This window comes from Delphinapterus leucas, chromosome 11 (assembly GCF_059928025.1).
Source record: "Delphinapterus leucas isolate spDelLeu-1000000601 "Yukka" chromosome 11, BTC_Dleu_Yukka2, whole genome shotgun sequence".
Taxonomy (NCBI): Eukaryota; Metazoa; Chordata; class Mammalia; order Artiodactyla; family Monodontidae; genus Delphinapterus; species Delphinapterus leucas.
Window position 1 is genome coordinate 81,445,917 of NC_143139.1, and position 18,022 is coordinate 81,463,938.

At 37.4% G+C, this 18,022-nt stretch overlaps 1 protein-coding gene across 4 annotated transcripts in view; it reads left to right on the forward strand.

Annotated features, from left to right (window-relative positions):
• Positions 1 to 18,022, forward strand: part of SCYL2 (SCY1 like pseudokinase 2) — a 57,876-nt gene that overhangs the window by 948 nt on the left and 38,906 nt on the right. For all 4 annotated transcript variants that reach the window (XM_022599880.3, XM_089921157.1, XM_022599881.2 and 1 more), the window contains exon 2: positions 14,831 to 15,035. In XM_022599880.3, coding sequence (XP_022455588.1) covers positions 14,859 to 15,035 — 177 coding nt within the window. In that variant the 5' untranslated portion in view covers positions 14,831 to 14,858. The remainder of the gene's footprint in view (positions 1 to 14,830; positions 15,036 to 18,022) is intronic.

Here is an 18,022-nt window from a genome sequence, read left to right on the forward strand (position 1 = left end):
TAAAAGCACTATGTCAGTAGTGACTTACAATTGTAAGTTGCAAACTAGTATTTTTGTAGATCAAAGTCAGGAATCATCTGAAAAATGAAATGAAATGAAAATCATCTGAAAAAAATCATCATTTTTTTTTACAAATTGGATTCTATGAGTAAGAAGTTTTCTAAGTCGCATTCGCAAGCCTCTCCATTCTGGAAAATTAATATAGTTTAAGGTTAATGCTCCAAACCAACCTGTCACTAAAACCGGTCATGTTCTGGTAACAGCTTGAAAGTCAGGTGATTGAAGCTTCCTTTTGGACTTTGCAGGCCTTTTTTCGTTTGGCTTCTTATTTTTTGGTTTAAATATTAAGTTTTAAAAAGTTTTAAAATTATCAGCTGAGTGTATAAATAGAATTCTTGAGACACTATTAAACTGTAGTCATAAAAGACACTTTTGGGGGACTCTAAAGGAACGGAACCTAAAGGAAGGACCTTCATTCTGTTCAGATCCACTTAACACACATGCAGAAACCTTTTGTCTCTAAGATCCATAAACACCCAATAAAATAAATAGAAGCACATTGTACTTACATACACTGGAATATTTCTGTAAAAATCAACCCCATACTTGGGAATAACTACTCATACTCACATGTTTGAAATTCATGACTTATCCCCCAAGAAAAAGAGGTCCTCCTACTGTTTGACTCAAGTGACTAGCTTCATCATCCATCCCTTTCTATAGCAGTAGAGATTTGACAACTTCCTGTCTCTTCAGGCCTCATATCAGTCTCTCTTGAAGTCTCTTGATTTTGCCTCTTTGAATATCTCTTGAGTCTGTATACTCCTGGTCTTCATACTAGTACTCTAGTTCCAGCCACCATCGTTTCTCGTTTGAAGTACTTATGGTCTCCTAATTAGGGTCTACCTGCATTTACTGTGGCTCCCTCTGTAGTTTTCCACACCAGACTGAGTGATTTTTTCAAAATGTAGATCTAATCACATTATCTCCATATTTGAAACTCTTCACTGTTTTTAAGCTCAACTAAAATCTTTAACAGGCTGTTTAGGTCCCTCTTAATTACCTTTGCGACCTCATCTCCACAGCACCTTCTGGCATTCTTTCCTCCTAGTCACTCTGTTCTTTCTGTTCTGCTTCAGGTATATGGCTTTTGATTATGATGCATCCTTTGCCTGGAAATGCTCTTCCTTTCCTTTTCATTCAGTTAATGCCTGCTCATCATTCAGCTCACGTCAGGGAAGACTTTCCTGATTACGATAGATTCCCCTAATTATATGTTCTCATGACACCATTGCAGAGTTGCCATGCTTATTAATACTTAATAAATTAATGAGATTGCCCTAATCTCCTGATACTGTGTAAGTGCTTAATAAATGTTTTTTAAATGAAAATTCATTGACTGCTTACTAAATGTGCCAGGAATTGTACTAAGCATTTTCTGTGTATCATCTTTAACCCTCACAACAGTCACTTGAGGAATGGGTGGCAATTCCCTCTTTAGAAAGATTGGAATTAGTGTTAGGGACTCTAGTTGGTGGTCATAGTGCTTGTATTAGAACTGGCATTTGAACCCAGGTTTTGTTGCCACTGAAGATTGTGTGCTTAATTATATAATTCACTGTGCATCAGAATCACCTGGGGAACTGCTCAAAATATAAATGCCTTGACTGCACATTTATGGATTCTGATTCCAAAGGTTTGAGATAGTACATAGACATCTATATGTTTTAACAAGTTACCCAGTCATTTAGATGTTATTAGATGTTTTTAGATGTTCACCAGAGTTTGAAAATCATTGCTTTGGAGTTTGAAAACCATTGTTTTAGACAACACTTCAGTGCCTTATGAGTTTCAGTTTTCATGCATTGCACTATGCTGTGTTTCAGATTTTATATGCTCTTAAATCAAGGGCACTAGGGAAGTGCCCTTAATGACCATTTCGTCTAATTTCCTACCCAGTTATTCCTTTTCCCTCTTTCTCTGGCTAGAGGAGCTGAATAGTGAGACACTGCCACCCCAGTGCTACTTTTTTTTTTTTTTTTAATTTCAATAATTTCCAAGTATCTGGTTGACTTCCTGTAGTAAAAGCTACACTAAGTTCATGGGCTGGAAGGGCCTTCTAAAGAGTTGGATGTAAGCTCTCCTCAAATTTTACTTATTGTTCAAATTAGTAGTTTGATATTTAAGTATATGTTGCCTTATCACCTCTCATTCTGCTTTTAAAATCTTATTGTATACAAACTTAATGATAGAAACAATGTTTTACTTCTTGTTTCTCCTACTGCACCTTAGCATGGTGCTTTCCACCTCTTCTGTACCCAGTAGTTTGTTGAATGGATGTGTGCTTCACTGTACATTACTAAGTCTTCTTAGTTTTTTATGTTTGTTTCTTAAATCACGTGTGCCCCCTGAAGTAATCTGTTCTAGCTCAACTGATAATAATTAGATACCTTCTGTAGTTGTAAAGAGAATGATTGTATTGAGCTGGTACAATCTTTGTTTCCTGAGTAAAATTGAACATGGTTTCTGTATAGGCCAAATAATGTTTTTAACCATTTTTTAAAAACTGTATCTTTTAAAAACTTTTAGTAATCTGTAAGCCCCCCTACAAGAAAAAAAACACATATTTCAAAGGTATATCTCAGGATCATCTTAGATATAAACAGATAAGCGCTGCATATAGGAGTATAGGTACAAAATTTTTACCAAGTTTTACGAAGCATTTTGTCAAAATTATTTGTCATGTTAATGTAATTCTTATTTCAAATTATAAAATTTTATGAGTATTTGTACAAGTGACTATATAAGTGGTATTTTAAAATTCTCAGACCCTTGTACCTCTTAAGGACTAAAACTATTTTGAATTCATTTGTATTTTTTTGTGTTGTTTTTTGTAGTCAGTGTGTATTATTTTGTACTTATTGAAAGTCTAGTCTCTGTAACTAACAGTTACTAAACATAATTTCATTATCAGGTGTAATTACAATAACCTTTTTATTTGCATTACAGTGTTTCCAACAAAAAATCAAGCTAATTCTACTTATTGTTCAAATTACTAATCAAATTACTAAAAAAAGAATATTTTATTCTTGGGGAAGTAGAAAAAGGGACTTTGGGAGTTTTGCTACTTGAAAATTCACAAAGTTTTATTTTATCCTGCTATATCTAGAGTTTATGAGTAGGCAGAACTGAAAGAATTGCCAGTTCCTTTCAGCCACCTGCCATCAGGTGCCGAATACCCAACTCACCTTATGCCAGGTGCATGTAAAATCTAGTATGAACAGATTCATCTACTGGTTTTAGTAAAAGCCAAGTGATGGCTGAATCAGATGGTAGGGAGATATAATCTTGGGATCATACTGAAGCTGCCCCAAGTCTTATTTTGGCTGGCATTTACAAGGGGAATATTGAATTTCAAGTGAATTCTACTAAATGGTGTACAAAGGTCAGTCACTTATACGAATAAATATTTCTATCACTTATAATTTTGTCTTAGAGAAATAAGACTTCTTTATTCATTTATCAAGTGAAATTTGAAAAGCTATCATTTTAAGAAAATATATTTGATCTCTAGGTTTCTTACATGTCAAAGAGCTATTGCCAGGCTTCCCTGGTGGCGCAGTGGTTGAGAGTCCGCCTGCCGATGCAGGGGACACGGGTTCGTGCCCCAGTCTGGGAAGATCCCACATGCTGCGGAGCGGCTGGGCCCGTGAGCCATGGCCGCTGAGCCTGTGCGTCCGGAGCCTGTGCTCCACAACGGGAGAGGCCACAACAGTGAGAGGCCCGTATACTGGGGAAAAAAAAAAAAAAAGCTATTGCCAGTAATTCAAAATCTCATTTAAGCTCAGATCTTATTTCATAAACTCATTCATTTCATTTTGTCCTTAGCCTTCTGTTACTCTCATGATATACTTTTTCTTTTTTTTTTTCTCCCCTTCATTCGTCAAAGTAGCCTTCTGTTAGTCTCGTGATATACATATTCTTTTTTGGTCTCCTTGGGTAACCTTTTTCAAGCCCGTAGTCTTAACTACTATACTGCTTTAAGCTCATGGTGCCCACATTTTTATTTTCAGCTGAGACATTTTTTTCTAAGGTTTTGGCCTGCATATCTAAAAGCCTCCTAGCTATATATGCATATTAATGTCATTCAGGCAACTCAACTTTAACATGTCCAAAATTGAGGTTTTCCTCCCACAAAACAAGCAATTGTCTCCTGTAGCCTTGCCTTGGTAAATGGCTTCATCCTCCGCCTAGACTCTGAAATGAGAGACTTGATTGGGATTCCTAGTTTTGTCCCTTTCCATTATCTAATTATCTAGTGGGTCACCAAGTTCTCTTAGTTCTAACTTTTCTTAATTTTTCCTTTCCTCTCCTTCTTTACTGCTATTTCCTTAATTCAGCAACCTCTCCCTCTCAAAGTTTGTTTAAAATTTGATATATGATACATTTAAATGCATAATGAAGTTTAATATGTAATTATAAAATAAATATCCATGTAACCAACACCTTTAAAACACCCTCTCCACCTATTGTCTCTTTCCTATCTTCTCTATCCCTATTTCCAAGTGTCCTTTCCTTTGTTTTGTTTTTTTTTTGTTTTTTGGCCTATATACGTTCTGAGTTATGTATGTATGAAATTCCTGAAGTACAAATTGACAGTGTCTTCAGTCTTGTCATATTCCTTACTTCCACCCCTAGTATATCTTTCACTTTGCATGATGGAGTGATTAATCATTTTACTCAGGCCTGAAACCTGTCTGTGGCTTATCATAGCTTGGTTTCTTACTACGTAATGCCCTTGGTAACCTGGCTTTTCTAAGTCTCCTTTGCCACATACTTCTCTCTTTTCCTCCAGTTTTTATCTGAACTGCTAGTTTTTACTCCTACACTTGTCCCATTCTCTCTCTATTTAGTTCACTCCTCCTCCCCTTTAAAGACGTGTATGATTTTGCTGTTTGGGGGAAACTTTCTTCTGTCTGTTCCTCTTCTTTTTGTTCCTGTAGCATCTGTGTATGTGTATTCTGTAGCATTTTATTACTGTAGGATAATAATGCTGTGGTTGGTTTACTTCTCTGTCTCTTACCTTTGATGGTAAGCTCTTTATGGCTTATTTTTCCTTTACTTCTTTCTTCCCCAGTTTCTTATGTGGTATCAGGTACATAGTGGGTGCTCAATAAATATTAAATAATTCACTGGATTAATTTCCATGTCTATTTCTACCTTGTGTACACCAGTGTTGACTCTGGGTGATGGATAGGCATCTCAAATTTGACTATTAACTCTGAAAATATCCTTTGTTTTCATACTGAACTATTTCTAGTTTTCAAATCACATCATGTATAGTCTTCCCTCCATGTCTTGGCACATAGTAATCCTTCTTTCTGGAAGCTCCTTCCCTTTTCTCCTACCTGAAAAACACTTTTTTTTTAAATTGGAGTATAATTGATTTACAAAAAAACCCTTCATTTTTGAGCCAATCTTCATGTTCCCAAAGCATGGTACATTCATACCTCTAGTTAATTGCTATAAATCTTTGCAGGTCTGAGTCTGCTACTGGACTGATCCCTAAATATCAGACATGTTTCCATTTACATCTATATTTCCAGTGTATGGCAAGTGCATGGCATGTAACACGTAGCTACTCAGGCAGAGTTAGAGGAAAGTATATGTAGATTTTTAAATAGCGTTTTAACGTCTCTTCCACCTCCCCATCAAAATCAGCAGCAGATGTTCATAGAGAACAACTTGGCATGGCAATGAATGTTTTCATGATGCCAGTAGCAACATTTTCTAACTGCTTACAGAAATGCAGCATTAAATTAAAAAAGGAAAGTGAATTTTTATTTCTATTTACAGATAGTTCAAATCTTTAATAGAAAGTAAATTATATGAATATAATGTAACTAACTGAGAAAATAGGACACAAACTAGTGCTGCCTTAGCCCAGTGGCCTTCCAAATATTTTTGCTTGTGTATTCTCTAAATAATTTTGTAAGATGTTGTACTTCTTTTTGTGTTTTAAGTTGATGGCATCTGAATTTTTTTGTCAAGGGCTAGATAATTACAAAGTATCTGATTTCTAGATTGTGGTGTATTATGATTATGTTTTACTTTTATCAAAACCTTGGAGTTTTTGCTTATTAATTGAAATAAATAAACTTGTTCCTATACAGCCCTGTGACGACTATCTTGTTTCTTAATTGTAATTCTGTGACAGATAAGTCATGGGGTTTTGCTGTTAAGAAATAAAGCACAACCCTCTTCAGAATTTCTTACCAAACTTCTTTTTGCTTTACTCTTAAGAGACTTTCAGGATTAATGTATTCTCAGATTGCATTTTCCCTTTTGAGATTTTTATACCCAGGGAAATACCCTATAACAAGACTGGGATGGCTGAGAAAAATATTTTACTTTGTTCAAGTGGGAGAAAACTGTGAAAAAAGAGTTGGTTAAGGAAAATTTTGCAGGACACAGACTTGTTCTTAGGTATATCAATTTTTGGAAAGAATACACATGGCAGGTGAAGGTTTGAAGAGTGATAGGACTTTAAACCTCTTTCTGGGCCATGGACCCTTAAACAATCTAGTGGACCTGTTCTCAGAATAACATTTTAACAGCTTGTCAGTTTCTTTCTACAGAAGCCTCTGGGATTCTGATTGGACTGCATTGAGTCTATAGATTGATGCGGAAAATCGACACCTTAACAATATTGAGTCTTTCATTTCCTGTACAAGTTTTTAAGTCATCTTCAATTTTTCGCAGAAATTTTTGTTATTTTCATTGTACAAGTCTTTGTGTCTTGTCAAATTTATCCATAGATACTTCACATCCTTGAAATGGTATTTTTTTAATTTGCTGTGTTTATTGTGTTTGTTTGCATCAATATTTGTCCTTTACATTTTTTACTTTATTTGCAAATTTTTTCTAGTTCCTTAATTTTTTTTTTTTAAGCGGCATTTTTTTTTTCTTCTCTAGTTGCAGTGCGTGGGCTTCTCACTGTGGTGGCTTCTCTTGTTGTGGAGCACGGGCTCTAGGCATGTGGGCTTCAGTAGTAGCAGCACGCAGGCTCAGTAGTTGCGGCACGTGGGCCCCAGAGCATGCGGGCTTCAGTAGTTGCAGCGCATGGGCTCAGTAGTTGCGGTGCACGGACTCCAGAGCACAGGCTCAGTAGTTGTGGTGCTCAGGCTTAGTTGCTCTGTGGCATGTGGGATCTTCCTGGACCAGGGATTGAACCCATGTCCCCTGCATTGGTAGGCGGATTCCTAACCACTGTGCCACCAGGGAAGTCCCTGTGTGCATCCTTTAAGAGTGAAGTCTCTGTTTCCCTCAGTCCTGTGGAGCTTCTGCAGTTGAGCCCTGCTCGCCTTCAAAGCCAGATGCCCTGGGGGCTTCTCTTCCCAGTGCCAGAGCCCTGGGTTGGGGAGCTGATGTGGGACTCAGAACTCTCACTCCTGTGGGAGAACCTTGGTAATATAATTTTTCTCCAGGTTGTGGGTCGCTCCCCCAGGGTGGTATGAGATTTGATTATGTCGTGAGTCTGCTCCTCTTACCAGTCTCATGGTTCTGTCTTTATGTCTTTAGTTGTAGAGGATCTTTTTGGGTAGGTTTCAGTCTTTTTCAACAATGGTTGTGCGGATTGTTGTGATTTTGGTGTGCTCAAGAGAGGAGGTAAGCTTAGGTTCCTTCTACTCCACCATCTTCGCTGCTCCTCCCTTCAAAATGGTATTTTTGAAATTTCAGTGTTTAGTTGTCTGTTTCTAGAATATAAGAATAGTCTTTTAAAAAAAAAGTATTGTTTTTGTATTCTGCCATCATGCTAAACTCACATATTAATTCCAGTAGCTTTCTTGTGGATTACTTATGACTTTCTCTGTACATGATCATGTTGTTGAGAATAAAGAATTTTACTTCTTCCTCCCAGTATGAATGTCTTTTATTTTGTTTTCTTTTTTGCTTTGGCTAGGACCTCCATTAGAATACTGAATAGAAGTGGTAAAAGTAGATATCCTTACTTTGTTCCCTAATTTAGGGAGAAAGTGATTAATCTCTTATCTTTAAACGTGATATTAGCTATAGGTATTCAAAGGTGCCATTTATCAGGTTGAGGAAGTTCCTTTCTGTTCTTAGTTTGCTGAGAGTTTTTATTGTGAATGAGTATTGAATTTTTATCAAAAAATTTGTTCTGCCTTTACTGAGATGATCATATATTTTCTATTACCCATTATTCAGTTAATATGGTGAATGACGTGGATTTGTTTTTGAGTGTTAAATCAATGCATTCCTGAGATAAATTCCACTTGGTTGTGGGGTTGGATTTGTTGGATGTTCTAATGTTTTGTTAAGGATTTTTACCTGTTGATGATGTATATTGATATGAAGTTTTCTTGTGTCATTATTTGGTGTTGGTATCAGGGTGATACTGACTATAGAACATCAAAGTGTTCTATTGTCTTCTATTTTCTGGAAGAGCTTATATGGATCTGGAATTATTTCTTCCTTAAATGTTTGATAATATTCAGCAGTGAACCCCTCCGAGCCTGGAGTTTTCCTTGTGGTGAGAGTTGCAGTTATGAATTGCATTTCTTTTTTTCTTTTTTCTTTTTTTTTTTGCGGTACACAGGCCTCTCACTGCCACGGCCTCTCCTGCCGCAGAGCACAGGCTCCAGATGCGCAGGCCTAGCGGCCACGGCTCACAGGCCCAGCCGCTCCGCAGCATGCGGGATCCTCCGGGACCGGGGCACGAACCCGCGTCCCCTGCATCGGCAGGCGGACTCTCAAGCACTGTGCCACCAGGGAAGCCCTGCATTTCTTTTAAATAGGATTATTCTGACTTTCTCTTCAGTTATGGTAGTTGTACCTTCCAAGGAATTTTTTCACTTTATCCAAGTTGTTGAATTAATTGGCTGGCATAAGATCATCCATAATATGATATCTGATTTGTTTAGAATCTTTAGGCTCTATATAGGATTAGCATCCGTAGGATTTCTTCTGTTTCTGATATTGGTCATTTTGTGTTTTTAAAAGTTTTCTTAATGTAGCTAGAGGTTTATCTTTAAAAAAAAAGAAAGAGTGTGGCTTCATTGATTTTTCTTTTTCATTTTTCTATTTAATAGAGTATTAAATTACATTAAATTCAGTCGTTCCATTGATTTCTACTCTTTTTTTTTTAATAGATTTATTTATTTTTGGCTGCGTTTGGTCTTCATTACTGCACGTGGGCTTTCTCTAGTTGTGGCAGCCAGGGCTACTCTTCATTGCTGTGTGCAGGCCTCTCATTGCAGTGGCTTCTCTTTGTTGCAGGCTCTAGGCGAGCGGGCTTCAGTAGTTGTGGCACACGGGCTTCAGTAGTTGTGGCTCGCAGGCTCTAGAGCGCAGGCTCAGTAGTTGTGGCGCACAGGCTCAGTTGCTCCGTGGCATGTGGGATCCTCCTGGACCAGGGCTCAAACCTGTGTCCCCCGCATTGGCAGGTGGATTCTTAACCACTGCGCCACCAGGGAAACCTGATTTCTACTCTTTATTTCCTGCTTTCTACTTATTTTGAGTATAATGTTCTCTTTTTTTCCTAGCTTCCTAAGATAGAAGCTTATACCATTGATTTTGGTTTTTATTTTTTTTAATAAACATTTAAAGGTATAAATTTCCTATGGGGCACTGCTTTGCCTACATACCACAGATTTTTCGTTTTCATTCACTTCAAAATATTTAAAAATTTTCTCTGTGATTTCTTTTTTAGCCCTTGGGTATTTAGAAGTATTGTTTAATTTCCAGATATTTGCATTTTTCTAGATATTTATCTATCACTGACTTCTAGCTTAATTTCATTGTGGTCAATGAACTTATTTTGTATTTTTTCAGTAGGTTTAAGTATTTTGAGACTTGTTTTATGGCCCAGCATATAGTCTATCTTAGTGAATATTCCATGTACATATGAAAACAAAACGCATTCTGCTTTTGTAGAGTGGAGTCTTTTAGGTCAGGTTATTTGTTAGTGTTGTTCAAGTCTTCTACGTCCTTATTGATTTTCTGTCTACTTGATCTATCTGTCCATTTGCTACTGAGAAAGGACCCATGAAGTCTCCAGCTACACTTGTGGATTTGTCTATTTCTTCTTTCAGTTATGTCAGTTTTTGCTGCATTTATTTTGAAACTCTCTTATTTAGTGTGTACACTAAATAGGATTGTTATGTCTTCTTGAGAGTTTAGGATTGTTATGTCTTCTTGAGAGTTGACAACTCTGTCATTATGAAGTGTCCCTCTTTGTCTTGAAGCCTGTTCTACCTGTTATTAATATAGCCACTCTAGCTTGTATATTTTCACATTTTTTTAGTTTTAAATCATTTTGTAAAGTGTGTTTAAAGTGGGTTTCTTATAAACAGCGTATGGTTGGGTCTTGCTTTTCTAATCTAGTTTGATAGTCTCAGCCATTTAACTGGAATTTTAAATCATTTACATTTAATGTAATTATTTATATGGTTGGATTCAAACTTATTATTTGCTATTTATTTTCTGTTTTTCACATTTGTTCTTTGTTCCTTTCTTTTCCTACTTTTTTTTATTAATTCAGTTTACTTTAGGATTGCATTTTATTTCCATTGTTAGCTTTTTAGCTTTGTCTCTTTATTATTTTAGTTATTACTCTAGGGTTTATAATATGTCTTTAATATGCCACAGTCTACCTTCAAATGATGTTATACTACCTCACATATAAGAATATTTCAAAAATATACTTCCATTTCCCCCTCTCTCTTTTGTTTTTTATAAATTTATTTATTTGTTTTTGGCTGCATTGGGTCTTCGTTGCTGTGCATGGGCTTTCTCTAGTTGTGGTGAGCAGGGGCTACTCTTTGTTGTGGTGTGCGGGCTTCTCGTTGCATTGGCTTCTTTTGTTGCGGAGCACAGTAGTTGTGGCACATGGGCTCAGTAGCTGTGGCTTGTGGCACATGGGCTCAGTAGCTGTGGCTTGCAGGCTCCAGAGCGCAGGCTCTGTAGTTGTGACATACAGGCCCAGTTGCTCTGTGGCATGTGGGATCTTCCCGGACCAGGGCTCGAACCCATGTCCCCTGCATTGGCAGGCGGATTCTTAACCACTGCGCCACCAGGGAAGCTCCCTCCATTTCCCCTCTCTTATCCTTGGTTTGTTTTATCATATTTTTACTTCTACATATATTATAAGCACAATACATTTTTGTTATTTTTGCTTTAAATGATCAGCTTTCAAACATAACATGAGGAGTTTTTTATAAACCTGCATAATTTTTATTTTCAGAGTCCTCCATTCCTTTTGTAGATTCAGATTTCCATCTGGTATCATTTGCCTTCTGTTTGAAGGGCTTCCTTCAATATTTCTTATAGTAAATATATGGTGGCAACAAATTCTCTCAGGTTTTCATGAAAAAGTCTTTATTTCACATTTATTTTTGAAAGTTTTTTTTTTCTTTCCCTCATGGCTTATAGAATTCTATGTCAGCAGTTTCTTTTAGCTCTTTTGAGACCTTATTCAGTTGTTCCCTGGCCTTTCCCTATTCAGCCTGTTCCCTAGTATAGTTTCTGATGAGAAGTTTGGGGAAAATTCTTATCTTTTTTCCTCTGTATATAATTTGCCTATTTTCTCTGGCTGCTTTTAAGAGTTTTCTCTTAATCACTGATTTTCAGCTCTTTGATATGACATATTTAGGCATGGTTTTCTTTGTGTTCATCCTGCTTTGTGTTTATTGAATTTCTTGGTGCTATATAGTTTTCATCAAATTTGCAAAATTTTTGGCTATTTTTCAAATATTTTTCCCCTTTCCCCCTCATTTTTGAGATTCAGTTATATATGTTAGACTGTGATATTGTCCCACAGGTCACTGAGACTTTGTTCATTTATTTTTTCCCAGCCTTTTACTCTATCTTCAGGTTTCACTGATCTTTTTTCCTACATTGTCTAATCTGGTAATTATATCTTCTGAGTTTTTTATTTGAGATATTTTTGTCTCTAGAGTGTTCATTTGATTTTTTTTTAATATTCCATTTTCTTTTATTATGTTCGTGCTTTCCCCTAAATACTTGTTTTGCAGGAGAAGAGAGAAGCGAGAGAATAGTCATGTCTCAGTCTCTGGCGAGTCCCAGGACAGGCTGCCAAGTGAGGGTCCTTGGCTTCCTGTATGGAAAGAATTCAAGAGCCAGCCAAAGTAAAGTGAAAGCAGGTTTATTTAGATAGATAAACATTAAAATTGGCAGAATGCAGACTGTCTCAGAAAGTGAGAGCGGCCCTGGGATATGAAGTTGTTAATTTTTATGCGCTGGGTAATTTCTTATGCTAATGAGTAGGAGGATTATTTCAACTATTTGGGGAAAGGGGCAGGGATTTCCAGGAACTAGGCCACCACTCACTTTTTGGCCTTTTATGGTCAGCCTCAGAACTGTCATGGCACCTGTGGTGTGTCATTTAGCATTCTAGTGTATTACAATGAGCATATAATGAGGCTCAAGGTCTACGGGAAGTCAGATCTTCTGCCATCTTGGGCCTAACCAGTTTTTGTCATATCTTCAATGGCTGTGTCATTCTTTTTTTTTTTTTGCGGTACGCGGGCCTCTCACTGTTGTGGCCTCTCCCGTTGTGGAGTGCAGGCTCAGCGGCCATGGCTCACGGGCCTCTAGCCACTCCGCGGCATGTGGGACCTTCCCAGACCGGGGCACGAACCCGTATCCCCTGCATCGGCAGGCGGACTCTCAACCACTGCGCCACCAGGGAAGCGCTGGCTGTGTCATTCTTTTAACTGTTGTCCCTTGACCTCTTCCTTCCTGTCTCACTTGGACATATGATAGTTTTTTATATCTTTGCTGCTAATTCTATAAGCTCATTTTGGAGTCTGTTTTTATTGACTGATTTTGGTCTTGGTTATGATCACATTTTCTTCTTGGCACGTCTGATAATTATTGATTGCATACTGAACATTGTGAATGTTATATCGCTTAGTATCTGAAATTATTTTTGTCTCCATTTCATGAGTATTGGGTTTCATTCTGGTAAGCAGTTAAGTAATCTGTGATTAGTTTGATCATTTGAGGCTAGCTTTTTAGTTTGTTAGGGCAGGTTTAGGATACTTTAAGAATGGTTTATTCTGTACCAATGCATAGTCCTTCTGGGGTTTCTACTGAATGCCTTTAGTGATCAATGAGGTCTCTCCACTCTAGCTTGAAAAATTAAAAGATTTGCAGCGCTGTATGAACTCTGTAACTATTCAGCTCACAGCTCGCTAGTTGTTCCTTGCCTGACCTTCTTACTGAACTCAGGTTCGGCTGCTTGCTGCTTGAAAGCCAATACTTGAGAGGCAAGTGCTGGTAAGAACGGAAAGGTGCTTTATTCAGGAGGCCAGCAACTTGAGGAGATGGCAGACTGGTGTCCAAAACCCCAGCTCCAAAGATTCTGCTTGATCATGAAAGTTTTTAAAGGGAGAATCATTTGGGGAGGGGATCAGTCCAGTTTATCTGCCACTGTGTGCAGATTTTCTTCTGCTTGGTTGGTGGTGAGGTAACAGGGTGGTATTCCAGGAATCTCATGCTCAACCTGAAGTTATAATCCTCTACCTGGGTGGGGGCGGGCCTTAGTTCCTGTAGAAGAACTCAAAGGTATTGTTATGTATATTCTTTGAGGACCAGGACCCTGCCCTGAGGCTGCATTATTGTTTCTTGACTCCTCCTCTTTTGTTTCTGCATTCCGTCCATTCCCTGATAAGCAATTGTTTGATTTTGCCCTTTGGAACTCAGGGAAGGTCAAGGGGGCTGAATGAAGCCTATTTCCTACAAACAAGAAATGGGGGGACACAGAAAGTATTTGTACCTGAGAGGGCCCCATAGGGTCCTGCTCCGTTTCAACCTGGTGAAGTTGCACACTATGTATGTGCATCTTAGTATTCAACAAAGCATCAGGGGGACCCCTGCAAATTTCTGGAGCTCTTTTTCAGCACTGTTCCCTTCTCTTTTTTTGCCTTAAAAAATTTTTTTTCCTCTTCTTCCCCCTTCTCTTTGAAATTCTGTCTCAGAAGTCCCAGCCATCTCAGCATCATTGAATTCCAATTTCTTTCCTCAACTCCTTAATTCAGTTAGACTATGCTTGGGATTCTTTGTCTACTCCATGGTTTGCAGTGTGCCTCTAGGCAGAAAGCTGGGGCAACCCTAGAATTCACCTTGTTTGCTTTCTCACTGGGATCACGTGGCCTGTGCTGCCTGTTCAATATCTGAAAACATTTGTTTCATATATTTTGCTTGTTGAGGAGGGAGGGTAAATATAGTGTTTGTTCCTCCATCATCACCAGAAATGTGTAAAATCTGAAAAATATTTTATTACCTATTGCTTGTTCATGTGTTATTGTCCTTTAGCTTTTTGTTTAGAAAATATTCTTAAGTGACTTCAACAGTGGACAAAACTTTTATGAAATACAAATTTATTGCTTAGTATAACATTAGAGCCTTTCAGGTTTTTTATAGTTTTTTTTTTTACTGTGAAGATTCAGACCCTCTACACCACTTTAAGTCTTAAAGGGTCTTATAATATGGACCATGTTATATAGTTGAGCAACATTCATGTTAGCGTCAGTGTGAATATGTCTTTTCTCTTATTGGTCTGTGACAATTGAGGTTGAAGCACAGTTCGGTTCCTAGACTTAAATTTGCATTCAAGTATATTGGGTTCTCTGAAGGCAAAACTAACATATAGCTTTTGTTTCTATATATAGGATTGTTTTGCTCATTGTTTGGGGTATATTAAGCTTTCAGACTAAATAATGAATAAATACTTAAAGAAGTAAGAACAAATGATCTGTGCTCTCCTATCCCCCTATGTTTCTAGGTAACTATAACTACCCAGAATTGCAGCCATGGAGTCCATGCTTAATAAGTTGAAGAGTACTGTTACAAAAGTAACAGCTGATGTCACTAGTGCTGTGATGGGAAATCCTGTCACTAGAGAATTTGATGTTGGTCGACACATTGCCAGTGGTGGCAGTGGGCTAGCTTGGAAGATTTTTAATGGCACAAAAAAGTCAACAAAGCAGGTAAGTTTTAGTTTAGAGTCCAGTTGGAAGGAACACACAAGCTAATAAGTACCATAATGTGCATGTATGCATTTTTATGTTAAGAAATGCTAAAAGTAATGGGTTCTTTAGTTGTCATTTCATCTAATGAAGTCATAGAAAAACAAATGCTTTTAAACATGCCCTTGAATCTCATTGTTACAGATACATTGTTTGATATATCATCTCATCTTGTACTTTAATTTTGTTTACTTAATAACAAACATATCAGTTGCACAAATGAGTGTATTAGATTTTAATATTTAGCAAAGTGGTTTTTATTATTTTTTTAACACCTTTATTGGAGTATAATTGCTTTACAACTGTGTGTTAGTTTCTGCTTTATAACCAAGTGAATCAGCTATACATATACATATATCCCCATATCTCCTCCCTCTTTTAGCAAAGTGTTTTAGAATAAAAATTGCCATGTTCCTTTTTATCTTTATCAATACATTACGACAAAATACTCAGTTAAATTTTTCTAACATTCTTTTTTAAGCATCCTTATTCCCTCTTTTATTCTATAGCCTTATAGAAAATAGGCTTCTATAATATTTTTTCATATTTATTAACGCTATAGTTTTTACCATCAGGGGATACATTTGTGGCATATAATCAGTAGTATGTTTGGGGGTATATTGATTTAAAAATTATTTTAAAACTGTTCTTTTAGTAAAGAGTAGTTTGAATGAGTTGTATTTTTATTTTTATTTTTATTTGACTTAAGAGACCAACAGACTGTTCTTAGAAATGTGGAGGATTGTTAGTGTTAAATTTTACTAACAACTTCTGTTGGAATTGTTAAAGAATTGAAAAATCACCAGGTTTAAAATGTTTGTGGAAATATGTTCTTTAAAAAGAAGAATCAAAAAAGAAAAAAGAGGGCTTCTCTGGTGGCGCAGTGGTTGAGAGTCCGCCTGCCGATGCAGGGGACACGGGTTTGTGCCCCGGTATGTCGCGGAGTGGCTGGGCCCATGAGCCATGGCCGCTGGGCCTGTGCATCCGGAGCCTGTGCTCTGCAACGGAAGAGGCCACAACAGTGAGAGGCCCGCGTACCGCAAAAAAAGAAAAAAAGAAAAATCACTTTCCAAAAGTACTTTTACTTCCCTATATGTGAAACATATCAAATTTAAGACATGGGATTTAATACACATATTTTCCAATGACTATCAAAATTGTACAATTGTGGGTATGCATTGTGACTTTTCCAAAACCAGCTTATTTCCCAAACAAGTATGTTAAAGACGGAATTGGCTTTGGTTATCCTTTTATGAAGGAAGAATCTTGGTTCTGTGATAGATTGCTGGTATGTGGTTTGTACCCGATGTGTAAATCTTGTTTTTATTGCCATTTGGTTAGAAGTCTTTAAGTCCAAAGTTGATCTTTATCTTAAATATTGATTGGTCTTTTTTTTTTTTTTTTTTTTTTTGTGGTACTCGGAACTCTCACTGTTGTGGCCTCTCCCGTCGCGGAGCACAGGCTCTGGACGTGCAGGCTCAGCAACCATGGCTCACGGGCCCAGCCGCTCCGCGGCATGTGGGATCTTCCCAGACCGGGGCATGAACCCGTGTCCTCTGCATTGGCAGGTGGACTCTCAACCACTGCGCCACCAGGGAAGCCCGATTGGTCATTTTTGAACATTGTTTTCTCTTTCACCAAGAGCTCATCCAAAAAAGTAAATGGTTTCTTGAGTATTGACTACTTAAAAAGTTATGAATGAGGTCATGAAGTTATATAAATGACCAGCCTCCAACACCAGCACAAATTGCTTTTATAATCAATTATAGAAAGGGAAAATGAAATAACACCAAATTTACTAAATTTTGCATTGTTTATTAAGGACGTGATAACATAATAGTGTCTTTGTCCTTAACCAAAAGAGTTCTAGGTGTTTGTGTTTATATCATTAGTTCATATGCTGAAATCCTCTAATGTAGGAGCTTCTGTTGGTGCTAATAGAACATGAGAACCAGGCACAAATAATAGATAGTTAATTAGATATTACACATTAATACAGCATTTCTCAACTGCTGACTTCCGGAACTGAGATCTCTTATGAAACTTTAACTGTATTCCTTTTTTCCCCCAAATTTATTGCTTTGAGGAAAAAGGTAGTTTTAGAATATATCATTGCTCTCTGTGGATTTTGAATTTTCTTTTGCCTCTTTCAAACCTCAGAGGGTTAGAACTCGTGAGTATCCTGTCTCGACTGCTGGCTAATTCCTTAAGGAATAGCTAAGTCTCTTGGCACTGAAGCCTGATTTGAATTTCTCCCTTAATTGAAAAGTTTTAGTTCTTTTTTCAATGGCCTCATTTTTATTAAAAGGGAATCAGAGAAAATAGATAATCTAGAGCTGTACTTAATACAATATGGTAGCCATAAGCTATATATGGTTTTTTCAATTAATTAAAATTTAATAAGATTAAATTCAGTTTCTTTATTGGACTAGTCACATTTCAAATGCTCCATAGCCACATGTGGCTCATATTACCGTATTGGACAGTGCAGGTAAAGAACTTTCTATCATCACTGAAAGTTCTATTGGGCAGTGCTGATTTTAGAGAAACTGGGAGAAAAATAATGGAAAAGGATACTCTGCTAGTCGTTTTCTTCCCCCTTAAAGGGACATTGAGACTGAAGGCATCTTTCTTACCCTCTCAGCTTTATTTGATTTAGCATACAGTGTACTTGATTGTAGTTGTGTTTTATAGTAGAATATATGATCTTAAATTTGACTTTGAGGTAAACATCGGGTACGAGGCTTTGGGCTAGGAGATTTTCATACCTGTTTTCTTAAAAATAAATTTATTTATTTATTTGTTTTTGTCTGTGTTGGGTGTTCGTTGCTGTGCGCCGGCTTTCTCTAGTTGCCGCGAGTGGGGCTACTCCTCATTGCGGTGTGTGGGCTTCTCATTGTGGTGGCTTCTCTTGTTGCAGAGCACGGGCTCTAGGCGCATGGGCTTCA